Source organism: Oryza glaberrima, chromosome 3 (genome assembly GCF_000147395.1).
Source record: "Oryza glaberrima chromosome 3, OglaRS2, whole genome shotgun sequence".
NCBI classification, from domain to species: Eukaryota; Viridiplantae; Streptophyta; class Magnoliopsida; order Poales; family Poaceae; genus Oryza; species Oryza glaberrima.
Genome location: NC_068328.1, coordinates 21,598,908 through 21,616,388, shown reverse-complemented (window position 1 = coordinate 21,616,388; position 17,481 = coordinate 21,598,908). Strand labels below are relative to the sequence as shown.

Sequence of the window (17,481 nt, the reverse complement as noted above, 5' to 3'; positions counted from 1 at the left end):
GACCCACCTAAAACATTTTATTTTCCTTTTTTTCTTCTTTTGTTTTTTTTTCCTTCTCATCCGCTCCCTTTTCATTTCTCTTGTCTCTTTTTTTTTCCTTTCTCTTTTTCCATTGTGGCGTTGGCGGCAACGCTATGTGCTTCATCTCTAGTACCGCGGCAGCGCACCCTGGACACCTCGTCTGCGTCACTAGGGGCACATGTTGTAGCTCACTGAAGTTCCTCTCCACCTGGCATAAGGTGGGGCAGGACGGTGGCTTCACGAGTGGAGCGGTGGCTCATCCAGCTGCAAACACGAAACTGTCAAATAGAGATTAAATTCCGTGAATTAAAGCTGAATTGAAAGGGGAATTATGGAAAAATAATGATGGAGGAGTGGTGAATTAATATTTGCAATAAATTAAAGGAGGAAACATACGGTGAAGTAGATCGATGTGGCGATGGCGATAGGGTTCGGCCCGCCGGTGGCTGGAGGCGTGCTGCGCACACGTGTGGATCAGACCAGACGAGATAAAAAAACGGACTTAACGCGTGCGCGAAAAAAAAACCTTCCACGTGCAAAAAAAAATCAGAAAAAAGGGAAAAAAAAGGATGAACCAACAAAAACCGGAAGCTTTATGTATTTTTTTATTATTAGCTATAAATATAGACATAATTTTCTTCCTCTTACTAAAATAAATATATAAGAATGGCTTATTGGGTATGCAGAAGCATATGTATTCACAGAAAATATACAACCATCTGGAATCTAATTCGGAAAATCAGTTCCAACTTGTATAGTGTTTTTTTAAAAAAATTGTTCTCTTTGTTCCCAAATAAATTACTTGTTAGATCCATAGCAACGCACGGATGGTACTTCTAGTGTAACGTTAACCGGTCAGCCATAATTGAAGCTTTAATCTGCTGGTGTCATGGTTACACTATTAATTAACTACAGGAAAAAAAATGCAGTAACAGTCAACATATTTTTTTCCCCTTATGTTGCTGTCTCCGCTAGGTTTGGTTTCTTTGGTGACAAAACTGAACAAGATTTGTATGCTCATCTCGTTCTTACTACATATCATCTTAAATCAATCTTCCGATCCGTTTAACACGATTCAACAATTAATGGGGATTTGTCCAAATCTCCAATTCGACGAAGCACAATGGATCATTCGCATCAAACGTATACTTGATGAGGAGATCGAAGTCCATGACAGCCAACCCATCTCCATCTTTGATGTCCCAAAGCCCCTACTATGCACCAAACCTGAAGCCTACACCCCTCAGCTGGTTGCGCTTGGCCCTTACCACCATTGTCGCGAAGAGCTCCGTGACATGGAGATGTACAAGCTCTCTGCTGCCAGGAGAGCCCAACGCCACCTCCCAGGTACGAGCTTCCAACAGCTCGTGGCTGTCTTCGCTACGCTAGAATTCGAGATTCGAGCTTACTACCACAGGTCAGTTTGCATGTAAAAGAAAGGATTCGACTAACTTCATATTCCCTCCCTATCAATATACTCACTCCGTCTCAAAATAAACGTAACCATAAATTTCCGTGTCTAATCTTGATCGTTCGTCTTATTTGAAATGTTTTTATGATTAGTAATTTTGTTATTATTAGATTATAAAACATGAATAGTATTTTATGCGTCACTTATATTTTTTTAGCTTTTTTAGAAAAATTTTAAATAAGACGAACGATCGAAATTGGACATTGAAAACTAATGGCTGCGCTTATTTTGGGACGGAGGAAGTACCTATTAATTTCTTTTTTTTTCTCTAGGCATCTAGGCCTCAGCAATGACGCACTAGCATGGATGATGGCCATCGACGTGTCGTTCCTTCTCGAGTTCTTGCAGACGTTTAGCCAGGACAGTAGCCAGCGGGCAGCGCTGCAGAGGATCCCGTCAAGGATGTCGCATTTGGTTAATCCATCTCGGAGGACATCCTCTCACACCATGGTGCTGCACGACGTTGTCATGCTGGAGAACCAGATCCCTCTGTTTCTGCTCCTCAAGGCGACGGAAATGCGAGGCTCGTCGCGTGCGACAGCGGAATCTGTCCTGAGCTCCGTCCTGTCCGGGTTCTTTCAGGAGGTCTCCTCCCTCGTGGCCACGGGCTCTCCGTGCACCGACACGACACGACACGCCCACCTTCTTGATTTCCTCTACTCTAACATGGCTCCATGCTATGTCGAAGGATTGGATTTGGATGATGCCACAGAACAAGCAGATGATGATGATGATGATCAATCGAAGCATCACATGAAGAGTACTCTGCGTTCATTAACAGACCTGCTCATCAAGCGTGTCACCAAGTTTCTTTCAGTGCTGGTTGATCTCGGTGTTAGGATCATACTGAAGCTCCTCACCAGAATACCATGCCTCTCAATGATCGCGCAACAACTGAATTCACAGCCAACACAAGGACAACAACCCAATAAGGATTTTCAGAACAACAAGAGCTGCGTATCGCCGCTTCTCGAGGAGATCGCGGTGCCTTGTGTTGCCGAGCTAGCTTACTCCGGCGTCAGGTTCGTCCCGGCGAACGGCGGCATCTCCACGATCGAGTTCTGCGCAGAAGCCGCGACGCTGCGCCTCCCGGTGATCCGGGTCGACGTGAACAGCGAGGTCGTGCTGCGGAACATGGTCGCCTTCGAGGCGTCAACAGGGCGCAGAGCGCTGGTGCTGGCGAGGTACGTCGAGCTGATGAACGGGATCATCGACACCGACGAGGACGCCCGGCTGCTGAGGGAGTCGGGGGTGATCCTGAACCACCTCAAGAGCGACAGGGAGGTGGCGGAGCTGTGGAATGGGATGACGAGGTCGGTGAGGCTGACGAGGGTGCCGGCGTTGGACAGGGTGATCGACGACCTGAATCGGCATCACGACAGCTGCTGGAAGGTGAGGATCAACAGGTTCTTGAAGGCGCGGGTTCTTGGCTCTAGGGAGCTCGTGGCGTGCATCACGATGGCCCTGCTCATCCTCTTCATGAGCCTCCAGGCTTTCTGCATTGCCAGGACAAAGGGCGCTGATTGATGCTATCTATATCCTCCGACGGAAAAGACTATCTATAACTACCATAAGTTGTGGTGCAGCCAAACCATTTCACTTTCTCCTGATCGATGTACAGTTACGTGTCTGGAATGTAAGGCCTATAGATGGCCATCTGCGCCGCCCGGCACGGCCCGGCCCAGGCCCGGCCGTGCCTGGGCTGAGGCTTGTCGGGGCCCGGCCGATGCACCGGGCTGTGCCGTGCCAGCCCACGGGCCGCACACATGGCCCAGGCACGGCTCAACACGACTTGGGCTGTGTCGAGCCGGCCTAAAGGCACGACGGTCCATCGTGCTTTTCCTCAGAATAAGTCTTATTTTCCTCTCTCTTGGGTTGTGTCATATATAGTTAAAAAAAGTCTATTTTACCTCCCTTTTCCTTGGGCCCCCTAACGGGCGATCAGTCGCACCCCTGGCGTGGCGCGCGGTCAGTTTCTGACCCTTTAGTCCCTCCTCTCTACTACATTCCTCTCTACTACATGTATATACGTATGTATACACTTTATATACATACATATAAACTTTATATATGTATATACATATATACTTATAAAGTTTATACGTATGTATATAAAGTATATACATACGTATATTTCTAATATGTATATATGTATAAAAATTATATACGTGTATACAGAGTTTGTATACGGCGTATACAAAGTTTGTATACGTCGTATATAAAGTTTGTTTATGTATGTATACAAAATATACCAACTTTATGTACGTATATATACAAAGTTTGTACATCTATATATAAAAAGGTACTCATATACAAAATTTATATACGTGTATACAAAGTTTGTATACGTATGTATTAAAAAACCAAAAAAAGAAAAAGATACGGAAAGAAAAAAAACACGTCATGTATATACATATATACTTTATATACATACGTATATTTTTAATATGTATATATGTATAAAAATTATATACGCGTATACAAAGTTTGTATACGTCGTATATAAAGTTTGTATATGTATGTATACAAAATATACCAACTTTATATACGTATATATACAAAGTTTGTACTTCTATATATAAAAAGGTACTCACATACAAAATTTATATACGTGTATACAAAGTTTGTATACATATGTATTAAAAAACCAAAAAAAGAAAAAGATACGGAAAGAAAAAAAACACGTCGCCCGCGGCCCCATCTCCGCGCGTGGGGAGTGTAATAGCCCTCTCTCCAGAACCGTGTAGCCCAGCCCAATCGACAAGCGGGCCCACTTACACATATCACCCCACTTACACTTTCGTCCTCGCTTCGTGTAAAAGGGCTAACCCGGGAGTGATATGGTTGGAGGGAAGAGGCCTTATAAGTCGGTTCCACTCGTGCTAAACTTAGCACTTGCAAGGTGGTACTAAACATGTGCACACAGCTCACATGGGCCACACAGGCCTAATCCTAATTGGGCTGGGATGTCACAGGGAGGGGGCGCGCGACTGATCGCGTATTAGCGATTTCACCTCTTTTTTGGGTTGTGATATATAAATAGCTAATATAAGTCTATTTTAGGTCCCTATTCTTTGGACCATGACATTAATATGTCTATTTTTAGTCCCTATACTTTGTGTGTCGGGCCTAGCCTGCCGGCCCATCGTGCCGGGCTGGCCCAATCGTGCCGGGCCATCCCAGCGTGCCGGTGGGGAGGCCCAGGCATAGCCCGGCAGTCAGGCCGGGCTACTTGGGCCAAGACACATGACGTACTGTGGGCCAGGCCTTCGGGCCTCGGGCCTTATGGCCATCTACAGTAAGGCCTCGTCCTTAAATTTTGTTGATATGAAAATGATATGTATAGTTATACTACACTGTATTTCATTTTTCAAACTGAGGAGCGAGGACTGATTGACTCCTGCATTGATGAAAATTTTATGGGACAGGCTACCAGGCGAACTAATTTTCAGTAAAATTTTTAGGAATTTTTGGCGTGTCATTTGCAGTGAACATTTATTTAAGTGGCTCATTTTATATTATATACACCCTCCGTTTTAGTCAAACTACTTTAAGTTTTAAGTTTGATCAAGTTTGTAGAAAAAGTAGTAATATTTTCAACCCAAGACAAATTTATTATGAAAATATATTCAATTATTGATTTGATGAAGCTAAGTTAGTATTATAAATATTATTATATTTGTCTATAACTTAGTTAAACTTGACTTTGACCAAAGTCAAAACGTCTTATAACCTAAAACGGATGAGTATATGGGAACATTTATTGGAAGGGGGGAGGCGGAGGAGAAGAGGGAAAGGCGCAATACAACACATGTGACCTTCTATGACGATTTTCTCGTGACATCGGAGTTGTTCGTCATTATACCATTTCATTTATGACGTTTGGTGGAGGGTGGTGTGGCCTAATGACGAAAATAAGATGTTCGTCACAAAATTAAGGACAAATCATCATTAACTAATTCCACGGCTTATCATGACAATTGTTGTTTTGTCATAAGAGATCAACCCACAAACATCGCAAGTTCATGACAATGTTGGTTCATCATAAGTGTCTTTTTTATTTTTCTTTCAAATCAAGTGTTTCAATTGTATTGAGTTTGTAAGAATTTAAAAATTACTTAGCTTGTTTTAGAATTTAAAATAATGTGCAAATTAATTAAAGTAATGAAGTAAACAATGGAATAAATATTTCTTAATAAATCATGGTCCAAGTTAGTTTCTTAAATTCTTCATTAACTAACATACTCTATGAAATTTTCGTGGTAACCTTTAAAGCGAAATCGTTAATTTTCTCAGAATTACTCATGTACATACCATCAAGCTCCCTCTTGAGGGTTTGTACTCAAGCCTTCTTTGACACGCTCTTCACCCATGTTCATCTGTTTGAGGGCATCCCACACCTCCTTCGCCTTCTCCTTCTCGGATATGGCACAACTTGGACAATGGTAGCGAGAGCCATTTGGTCCATCTTCTCATCGGCGCGTCGCCCTCCACGGCAGCCCACACACCTTGTGCGCGCATGAAAATTTTCATTTTCACTGCCCAAACACCGTAGTTGTTCTCTCCGAGCATGGGGTAACATAGTGTCACCCCCGCATCCTTCACTTGCTGCACCACTAGCTTGCTGTTGTCGTCGTCACCGGCAATAGCCTTGCTGCCGTCGCCGATCTTCGGCATCTCTAGAACCTGGCTCTGATACCACTGTTGGCACTAGCTCACAAGATCACACACTCACGTAGTTGTTTATACGCTGAAGAAATGGCTAACAGATGAACACAAGAACTTTCACACACAAGCACTGGATGCACACACAAGTAAATTTCTGTGTGGCTGCACACCAGCGGCTAATGCACACACACACACCATGACTCTCACTTCACTTGACTTGGCTGCTCCTCCAAGGCAATGTGCACTGACTGCATGTAATCACTTGCATGCAGGTCATAGATATCACCGATCCAACTAACTCACACATACACCTCTCACTTACACACATGACTGAGTACAGCTCTACTACACGCACTCACATGATAGGAACACTTAATCAACAAGATTAAACCTATTAATGGTGGGCGAGGCAGTCACGCAGTCTTCATCGTCGCACCTCGCAGCAAGGCCCGTGCCTGTCCTAGCGGAGCCATGGCTCGGCGTCGGGGTAGCGGTGGACGCGTTGGTGCCATGCGTGAGGGGGGTCGACGTCGAGGCGGCAGAGCAAGTGGTCGCAGGTGGTGGTCGGCGAGGATGGGTGAGTAGGATAGCGAGCTCGAGTTCACCGACTCCCCTCCCCTCTCCTCGCCTCTATCCTCTCCTCATTCAATCCTTTCAACTCTCGTAGCCTTGGGGGCCTTCTTACCGTCGGTCCTCTCCGATCGCTGCCCAACCCGCTCTAGCTGCCAACCGTGCCATCCCCTCGCCTCACCTCGGCAGTGCGCTTAGCCAGGGGAGAGAGGTGGTGCAATGGAGATGGCCCAGGTGCGCCGCCGCTCCACCCCCGCCTGCTCCGTCTGCCGCCGCTCTCCGCTCAACCCTGCTCCCATAGAAGAGAGAGGGGATAGGATACATATAGAAGAGAGGGGATGAGGTGAGGAAGTGGGGCCCACTAACATGTGGGTCTGTTAATGAACAAATTTGGTAATCCAAGGATCGGAGATGGAGAAGAAATCGAGATGGAAATCGTCCTAGAAACAGAGTGAGAATCGGCTGGAGTCCGAATCGGCTATGGCTAAGATCGGCAGAGTTCGAGTCGAACGGGGTTAGCCGATTGAGCCGAATCCGACAATATGACACAGCATACGTTGTCGGTTTAGGTTGATGTGCTTCATGATGATTGCCACGCATGGATAGAGTTCTGAGGAGGCAATTGTATCTATTAATTAGGATATTTTATGTAATTTCCTTAGAGATATGTTTGGGCAAAAGTCTGCCGCAAAGACTTATGGTATCTTAGAGTTTGTTAGAGATAAGAGTCGTGTCCGATATGGACATATCTTGTAATTCTCGAGTATAAATAGACCCGAGCCCCATGTAATCAAACAACACACGTTCAATACAATCTCGGCGCATCGCCACCCTTTTTGCTTTCGTTTTGTTTCGACGAGTTCTTCCTTTCGGGTTGAGCTGCATCGTTTTCGATCTTCAACAAGAGGTAAAACTTGTTATGGCGGCTTGCGTTCTCGGGATTAGTGCTTCCATCCTTATGATACTCTAATCTTGTTTATGTAATTCGTCGAGTTATCATATATCTTACATAATCTCTGATAATATCGCTATCTAACCTATAATCGGCTAATATCTGTCAGTAGAGGGCAGCCGATTAGGTTAAATAATGACATTGGCTTAGATTATATAGGATATCCACCACTCTATGAAACTTCCAATGGCTTGATTGTCTAGATATTGTCCTTCTTTTCATACTTATAGCTGTATCAGTTGAGTTTGATCTTATGAGTCATGATTAGAATATCAATCTCTAGCCTGTTTCTTGGTTGCCGATTAGGGTAGTATCGGGGTTTCAGCCGATCTTACCTGATTTAACTATGTTTACCTTATATGCTTCATTGATATGCTAAATCTACCCTTTATGTTAAGATCTTGTCGCATTTAAGTATATTAGGCTTTTGTTTGATATATTTTACTTGCTTTGATATCTTAGAATAGAGTGGTATCGGAGTATTAGCCGATATATGCTAGATCTATCTGATCGGCTATGCTATGAATATATATAGTCTCATTATTAATATATATTTCGATCTAAGTGATTTATACTGTCTCGGCATGGTGACCGCTCTATCCCAATCACTTGATTTAAGTATATATCGATATAAGAACTATATATTGGTAATATCTACAGCCGATCGAGTAGATTTAGTTCTGTCTTATTTATTAATGACTGCCGATCGATGCATATATGACATCGGCTCAAAGGTAAATGATATGTCATCGGCACCTAGCCGATCGGATATCGTTTATGGATTTAACCACGGTTTCTTTGTCTTTGTTTCTTGTTGATTGCAGGATCAAATCAACTGGCACGCTAGCTTATCCGAAGGCGAGTTTTGGAGCTGCACTGGAGTTAAGCAGATCTCCCAGGCCTCGTGTTTTCACACAAACACGTTTTTGGCACGCCCAGTGGGACCGATTAGAAGTCAGAATCACAGCAGCATTGCCGTCTTCGGCTGGTAAAGATGGCTCTGTTAAAGCTAAGATCTAGAAGCTTGCATAATTCTGGGTCTCATTGTACTAATGATTGCAAGGTCTTCAGGCAACAGATCTAGGCAGCTATTGAGGGAGGCAAAATCAAATTTGATGATTCTAAAAGGCCGATGAAGGTTGATGGCAATCCTTTTCCTGTCAATATGGTGCATACAACTGGCCGAACAGCCGATGGAGGTCGTGCAAGAGGTTTTCAGGTGAATTCGGCTAAAATTATCAATAAGTATCAGAAGAAGTATGACAAACAGCTGGAGAGGTATTATGAAGAAGATGATGGCGGTTTTGATCCTCATTGGGGCTGTGAGTTCTTTAGATTTTGCTGGAATGAAGGTATGAGACTGCCATCTATTCAAGACTGTCCTGGGTGCAGCAATGTTGCAGAAAATTCAAGCCGATCGTTCAATAGAAGCAATCGGCTATGGCAAGCAAGAGTTCCTGCTCATCAAAGATTGGGCCCGGTGAACCAAGATTGTAACCAAGAGGACAATGAAGGCAGGAAGACTCAATGGTGTCCTTCTGGTATTTTTACGAAAAATTAGAAGAGGAGAGTTCAAAGGTTGAGGAACAGGGAGCGCTTTCAGGAAGTTGAGTAAGAAATCAATCATCGGTTAAAGAAGACGAAGCCGAAGCAGGAGTGGCGTGTTAAGAATCAAACTCCTGTAGCCGATGAAGCCACAGCCGATGAAGCAAGAGATTGGCTAAAGGGAAAAGTGTTGTGACTGCGTCGGTTAACATGGTTTTCACGTTGCCTACTGAGTTTGGGGTCAAGCAAGCCGATGTCGATGAAGTTGAAGAAGAATCGGCTAAGTTGGTTTTATCACCAGAACAAGCAGTCTTTGAGAAGCCTGAAGGGACAGAGAATCGGCATTTTAAACCATTGTATATAAATGGCTATGTCAATGGGAAGCCGATGTCCAAGATGATGGTCGATGGTGGGGCTGTAGTGAATTTGATGCCTTATGCTACATTTAGGAAGTTGGGCAGAAATGTTGAGGATCTCATCAATACAAACATGGTGCTCAAAGATTTTGGTGGCAATCCATCGGAAACCAAAGGAGTTTTAAATGTGGAGCTGACAGTCGGCAGCAAAAATATCCCTACAACATTCTTTGTCATCGATGGGAAGGGTTCCTACAGCTTGTTGCTTGGAAGCGATTGGATTCATGCTAATTGTTGCATTCCTTCAACCATGCATTAATGCTTGATTCAGTGGCAAGGCGAGAAGATTGAAATTGTGCCAACCGACAGGTCAGTTAATGTTGCTAGTGCCGATTTAGCTCTTTGGGAGATGGATGGTCTCGATTGCTTATCTGGAAAAGTTTGGGATGGAGATTTTCTAAAAGTGTCCGATTCTGATATACAGCTAATTGAAGACGGAGAGCCCAAGCTATTATTTTGAGGGCGTCGTGGAGGGGTTCAAACGTTTACACCAAGGACACAGTAGATGATCTCGATGACAAGCAAGGACAGGGTTTCATGTCGGCCGACGATTTGGAAGAAATTGACATAGGTCTAGGTGATCGACCAAGGCCGACATTTATTAGTAAGAATTTATCTTCAGAATTTAGAACCAAGTTGATAGAGCTGTTAAAGGAATTCAGAGATTGCTTTGCTTGGGAGTATTATGAGATGCCAGGACTCAGCCGATCAATTGTTGAACATCGGCTACCTATCAAACCAGGGCTTAGACCACACCAATAACCTCCGAAAAGATGCAAAGTTCATATGCTTGAACCTGTCAAAGCTGAGATTCAACGTCTATATGATGCTGGTTTTATTCGTCCTTGCCGATATGCTGAGTGGGTTTCTAGTATAGTTCCTGTTATCAAGAAGAACGGCAAGGTCAGGGTGTGCATTGATTTCAGGGATTTAAACAAAGCTACCCCAAAGGATGAGTATCCAATGCAGTAGCCGATCAACTGGTTGATGCTGCTTCAGGGCACAAGATATTGAGTTTTATGGATGGAAATACGGGATACAATCAGATCTTCATGGCCGAAGAAGATATCCATAAGACAGCTTTTAGGTGTCCTGGTGCAATCGGCTTGTTTGAGTGGGTTGTAATGACTTTCGGCTTGAAAAGCGCCGGAGCTACATATCAGAGAGCTATGAATTATATATATCATGATCTGATCGGCTGGTTGGTTGAGGTCTACATTGATGATGTGGTTGTTAAGTCTAAAGAGATAGAGGACCACATAGTCGATCTGAGGAAGGTTTTTGAGAGAACTAGGAAGTATGGCCTGAAGATGAACCCGACAAAGTGTGTTTTTGGCGTATCGGCTGGCCAGTTCTTAGGATTTCTTATTCGTGAGAGGGGGATTGAGGTAACTCAAAGGAGTATTAATGCAATCAAGAAAATTCAGCCTCCAGAGAATATGACAGAATTGCAAGAGATGATCGGCAAGATAAATTTTGTTCGAAGGTTTATTTCTAACTTGTCTGGAAGGTTAGAGCCTTTTACACCATTATTAAGATTGAAAGCCGATCAAAAGTTTACTTGGGGGGCAGAGCAACAGAAGGCTTTGGATAGTATTAAGGAATATCTTAGCTCTCCTCCAATTTTGATTCCTCCATCGAAAGGGGTAACTTTTAGATTATATCTGTCAGCCAGTGGGAAGTCAATCGGCTCGGTCCTGATTCAAGAGCTGGAAGGAAAGGAAAGGGTTGTATTTTATCTAAGTCGTCAGCTCTTAGATGCAGAAACTAGATATTCCCCTGTGGAGAAGTTGTGCTTGTGTTTATATTTTTCGTGTACAAGGTTAAGGCATTATCTATTGTCCAACGAATGCACTGTCATATGCAAAGCCAATGTCGTCAAGTACATGTTATCGGCTCCAATTTTGAAAGGAAGGGTTGGAAAGTGGATATTTTCCTTAACAGAGTTTGATCTTCGGTACGAGTCACCGAAGGCAGTCAAGGGGCAAGCTATAGCCGATTTCATTGTTGATCATCGTGATGATTCAATCGGCTCGGTTGAGATTGTGCCATGGACTTTATTCTTTGATGAATCAGTATGTACTCATGGTTGTGGTATCGGCTTAGTTATAATTTCCCCTCGGGGAGCATGTTTTGAGTTTGCTTATACCATTAAACCTTATGCAACCAACAATCAAGCTGAGTATGAGGCAGTTTTCAAAGGATTGCCGTTACTCAAGGAAGTTGAAGCCGATGCTATTGAAATTATGGGGGATTCTTTGCTAGTGATCAGTCAATTGGCAGGGGAGTATGAGTGCAAAAATGATACATTACTGGTTTATAATGAGAAGTGCCAAGAACTGATGGAGTTTCGGCTGGTGACTTTGAAACATGTGTCTCGAGAGCAAAATATTGAAGCTAATGATTTGGCCCAAGGGGCACCAGGGTATAAGCCGATGATCAAAAACATTAGGGTTGAAGTTGCTGCATTAACAGCCGATCATTGGAGATATGATGTACATCAATATTTACAGAATCCATCTCAATCGGCTTCTCGGAAATTGCGTTACAATTCGTTAAAGTATACTTTGTTGGATGATGAGCTCTATTATCGGACGATTGATGGGGTGTTGCTTAAGTGTTTGAGTGCCAATCAAGCTAAGGTTGCAATCGGTGAGGTTCACGAAGAAATTTGCAATCGGCTCATAAAATGAAGTGGTTGCTTGGTCGTGCAGGGTATTTTTGGCCGACAATGATGGAAGATTGTTTCAAGTATTACAAGAGATGTCAAGATTGTCAGAAATTTGGAGCAATACAGAGAGCACCGGCATCGGCTTTGAATCCTATCATTAAACCATGGCCATTTAGAGGATGGGGAATTGATATGATCGGTATGATTAATCTACCATCAAGTAAAGGGCATATAATCTATCGATTTGGTATTCCTCAAAACATTACGACTGATCAAGGTTCAATCTTCGTGTCCGATGAGTTTGTTTAGTTTGCCGATAGCATGGGTATCAAATTGTTGAATTCTTCACCATATTATGCGCAAGCTAATGGGCAGGCCGAGGCATCTAACAAGAGTTTGATCAAATTGATTAAGAGGAAGATTTTTGATTATCCTCGGCAGTGGCATACTCGATTGGCCGAAGCATTGTGGTCTTATCGGATGGCTTGTCATGGATCGATCCAAGTCCCTCCTTATAAGCTTGTTTATGGACATGAAGCTGTTTTACCATGGGAGGTTAGAATCGGCTCAAGGAGAACGGAGTTGCAAAATGATTTGACAGCCGATGAGTATTATAATCTCATGGCCGATGAAAGGGAAGACTTGGTTCAGTCTAGATTAAGGGCGCTTGCAAAGGTTACCAAGGATAAGGAACGGGTTGCTCGACATTACAACAAGAAAGTGGTGCCCAAGACTTTTTCGGAAGGTGAACTTGTATGGAAGTTGATTTTGCCGATTGGAACTCGGGATACCAAATTCGGCAAGTGGTCACCAAATTGGGAAGGACCGTTTCAGATCTACAAAGTTGTGTCTAAGGGAGCTTACATGTTGCAAGAACTCGATGGAGAAGTCTATGGACGAGCGCTAAATGGCAAGTATTTAAAGAAATATTACCTAAGTGTCTGGGTTAATGCATGATCGACTGGTGTTGCCGGTACATGATGGCCGATACTGTTATATCGCCCTTAATTGTTTTAATTGTGATCGGTTGTGGTTTGCCGATGTACAATGGCCGATATTGTTATATCGCCCTTAGTTGTTTTAATTGTAATTGGTTGTGGTTTGCCGATGTACAATGGCCGATATTGTTATATCGCCCTTAGTTCAAGTTATAATTTTATCAATGCTTTTGACATTGTAAATTTAGGGGGGCACATATATGAAAAATTTGCAAATTTTTTAGCAAAATATGGAGTTATACTAATCGGCACATCAAGATGGAGTAAACAAAGTGCCAAAGTTCGCAGCTGATTATAAAAATTAGCCAAAGTTTCTTAGCCGATTACAAAAATTCTTAGGGTCTATTACACAAAATGTCATTGAGACAGATAGCGTTGGATAGCCGACACGGCCCGTTGTCTAATTTGATCTACTTCCTCGATAGCTTGGATGTCTTGGGCGTCGGTTCCAGGGATGACCTTGAGAGACTTAGTCATGTCAGCCACGTTCTTCATAGCTGATCTCAATCTAGACTACTGTTCTTCAACGGCACTTTGTTAACGACCAAATTTGGTAATAGTTGCATCAGAAACAAGATTGGATTGAAGCGGAATCGAAGATGAGGATTATCGCGGAAACAGAGTAAGAATCGGTATAGGTTCGGATCGGCTACGATTAGGATCGGCTAAGTCCGAGTCAGACTGGGTTAAGTGATACAGCCGATTCCGATAATACGACTTGTATCCGATATCGGGTTTGAGTCGACGTACTTCAAGATGATTGCCATATACGGATAGAGTCCTGGGAAGGCAATTATATCTATTAATTAAGATATTTTATGTAAATTCCTTAGAGATAAATATGGGCAAAAGTCTACCGCAAAGACTTATGGTATTTTAGAGTTTGTTAGAGATAATAGTCGTGTCCGGTAGGGACATATCTTGTAATTCTCAGGTATAAATAGATTCCGAGCCCTATGTAATTTCTAACACACGTTCAATACAATTTCAGCGCATCGTCACCTTTTTGCTTTAGTTTTATTTCGACGAGTTCTTACTTTCGGGTTGAGCTACATCGGTTTCGATCTTCAACAAGAGGTAAAACTTGTTATGACGGCTTGTGTTCTCGAGATTAGTGCTTCCATCTTTATGATACTCTAATCTTGTTTATGTAATTCGTCGAGTTATCATATATCTTACATAATATCTAGCAATATCGCCATCTAACCTGCAATTGGCTAACATCTGTTGATAGAAGGTAGCCAATTAGGTTAAATATCGACATTGGTTTAGATTATATAAGATATCTACCACTCTATGAAACTTCCAGCGGCTTGATTGTATCAATATTGTTCTTCTTTTCATACTTAATGCTGCACTAGTTGGATTTGATCTATTAAGTCGTGCTTAGAATATCAATCTCTAGCCTGCCTTCTGGTTGCTGATCAGGGTAGCATCGGAGTTTCAGCCGATCTTATCTGATTTAACTATATTCGCTCTATATGCTTCATTGACATGTTAAATCCGTCTTTTATGCCAAGATATTGTTGCATCTAAGTATATTAAGCTTTTGTTTGATATATCATACATGTTTTAATATCCTGATATAGAGTAGTATCGGAGTATTAGCCGATACATGCTAGATCTATCTGATCGGCTATGCTATAAACATATATAGTCCTGTTATTAATATATATTTCGATCTAAGTGATTTATACTGTCTCGGCATGGCGACCGATCTATCCCAATCACTTGATTTAAATATATATCGATATAAGAACTATATATTGGTAATATCTACAGCCGATCGAGTAGGTTTAGTTCTTTATTATTTATTTATAACCACCGATCGATTCACGTATGACATCGGCTCAAAGATAAATGATATGTCATCGGCACATAGCCGATTGGCTATCATTTATAGATTTAACTGCGGTCTCTCTGTCTCTATTTCTTGTTGATTGCAGGATCAAATCAACTGGCACGCTAACACACCCGAAGGCGAGCTTTGGACCTGCACTGGAGTTAAGCAGATCTCCCAGGCCTCGTGTTTTTAATCAACACACTTGGAAGATTGGCTAGCTTTTGTTTTTCAAGATCCAACTCGGCGTTGCACTCTTCGAGTTGAGCTAGTAAATCAATTTTGCGAGCTTCAAGCCGATCTATATTCGACTGAATCGGTCCAACAGAGAGTTGATCTAATTTAGCCTTCTCTTCATGCACAAGCTTTCGATTGGCTTGGATAGTGGCTTCAATGTCCTTCCGCTCTCGCCAATCGGCTATCCGTTGCTTGGCCTTCTCCAGCTTGAATTGGTGTTGCTCAAGGGACACGGATGGAGTAATGGTGTTTGCCAGATCGTCCGGAATTGAGGCTTGGATTTCAGCGAATCGTGCCCGGATCAAACCACAATCAACCACCAGATTATCCAATGAAGACTCTAGCCGAAGGGATATGTCTTCAAGTGTTTTCTTGACAGTGTCATCCTGGGGACTAGAGCCTTGCTCGTGGTTTCTTCTTCTGTCTCATCAAAGTAAACTTTGATATCAAAAGAAAACAGATCGGCTAAGGCCTACAAAAGAGAAATTTGAAGACAGTTAGATGTCAAACAGATATAGCCGATCTAAGACTTGGTGTGTCACGCCCGGAATTTCTATCCAAAACTCCAAACGCCTACATGTGTGTAAACCCTCATCCAGCCGAGGCACACAATAACAAATTGATAATAGAGTGCAATTATTACTCTAATTAATAGGCGAATATAAAGTCATTACAGAGGTAGATAGTTCCTCTCAAACAATAAAGATCTAAGCAGCAGAAAATAAAATAAAGAGCGCAGGCGACTCCATCCCGCAAGCAGCTTGACCAGGGCTACGCCTAATCCTCCACAACTTCAGCATCACTGTAGAACTCCTCCTCTGATGAATGATTGCAAGGTGAGTATATGACATACTCAACAAGTCATGCAGCAAATATGCAAGTGCAGGGGATAACAAAGGATGGCATAATAGTCTCATTTGCATAAATGGCATTCAATAAATACTTCAGAATTTAGAAAAATAGTAAAGTTTTTAATTAAACAATATTAATCCAACGCTATACAGCATACCCGTTGCATAGGCCCAACCTTTCTGAACAACCATTCCCGGCTGCACAGTTCTATCTCCAAACCAAGAATATACCGATCCAAACCAGGAGATAAACAAGTTATTATCAATTACAGCATCATATATTATGGTGAGAGGTGTGAGACTAATCACGAAAAACATTGTTAGACCCGCCCATAACCGCGGGCATGGCTATTCGAATAGTTTTACTCTGGCCAGAGGTATACCACTGTACCCACAAGACACAACCTCAACATCATGTCAACCATGCGTCGCGATACTTAACAAGTACCCGAATAGAGATTGTGACAATACCCTCCGCATAACACAATTCAAAGCAGTGCACCATTTCTGGATCATAATCACCCCCTTATAAAACAAGGCATGGATTCCCCAGCGACCCCCGTGGGCTTATCTCCGCCACTTCTCAGTCTGGTGCCCCACAATAAACCACACTATACAAAAGGTAAAGTCGTTGCCCACGTTAGCTTTTGGTTGGCACGGTTAATGTTTCACAACCGAAAATCGTGAACCGGCCCTTAATTGTCATGAGCACGACCATCAAAACCACGTGCTCACAACCCACCTTTACCATGTTTTAGTTGGCATCTTAATTAATCATCCTATCATGATTGACCATCGTGAGCTACCATTAATCCATCATTAAGTAATAATGAATCATTAGCTAATCCAATTATTAACCAGGTGACAAAGTATAGGTAATCAATAACAAAGGGCTATAACAAAGGAAATAGGTCGTTCCCACCCGGTGACATTCAAAAATAAATGCAATAGTTGAATAGAAACAATAGCTTTAAATGGGATCATCATGGTCAAAGGGTTATTTGGGATCTGTGTGACTTGCCTTGCTGGCCTTGGAATTCTTCAGTCTTCTCCTGCAAAACCGGACTCTCCGGGAACATTGGAATCTAAGCATAAAAGAGCAAAATCACCAAAACAGTACATAAACAATCATAAACAGTACATGTGGATATTTTTAACATGTAGATCTCAATTTTAGAAAAATTGAGAGACTTGAACCAACTAAATCTGAGCTAAGATGAATTAGTTATTAATTTTTAAAG

The 17,481-nt window shown here is 42.5% G+C and overlaps 1 protein-coding gene across 1 annotated transcript; it reads left to right on the top strand.

Moving 5' to 3' along the window:
• Nucleotides 1-1,801: 1,801 nt before the first annotated feature.
• Nucleotides 1,802-3,019, top strand: LOC127766322 (putative UPF0481 protein At3g02645). Its single transcript, XM_052291399.1, has one exon. The coding sequence runs from the start codon at nt 1,802-1,804 to the stop codon at nt 3,017-3,019; it is 1,218 nt and encodes a 405-aa protein (XP_052147359.1).
• The last annotated feature ends 14,462 nt before the right edge of the window (nt 3,020-17,481 follow it).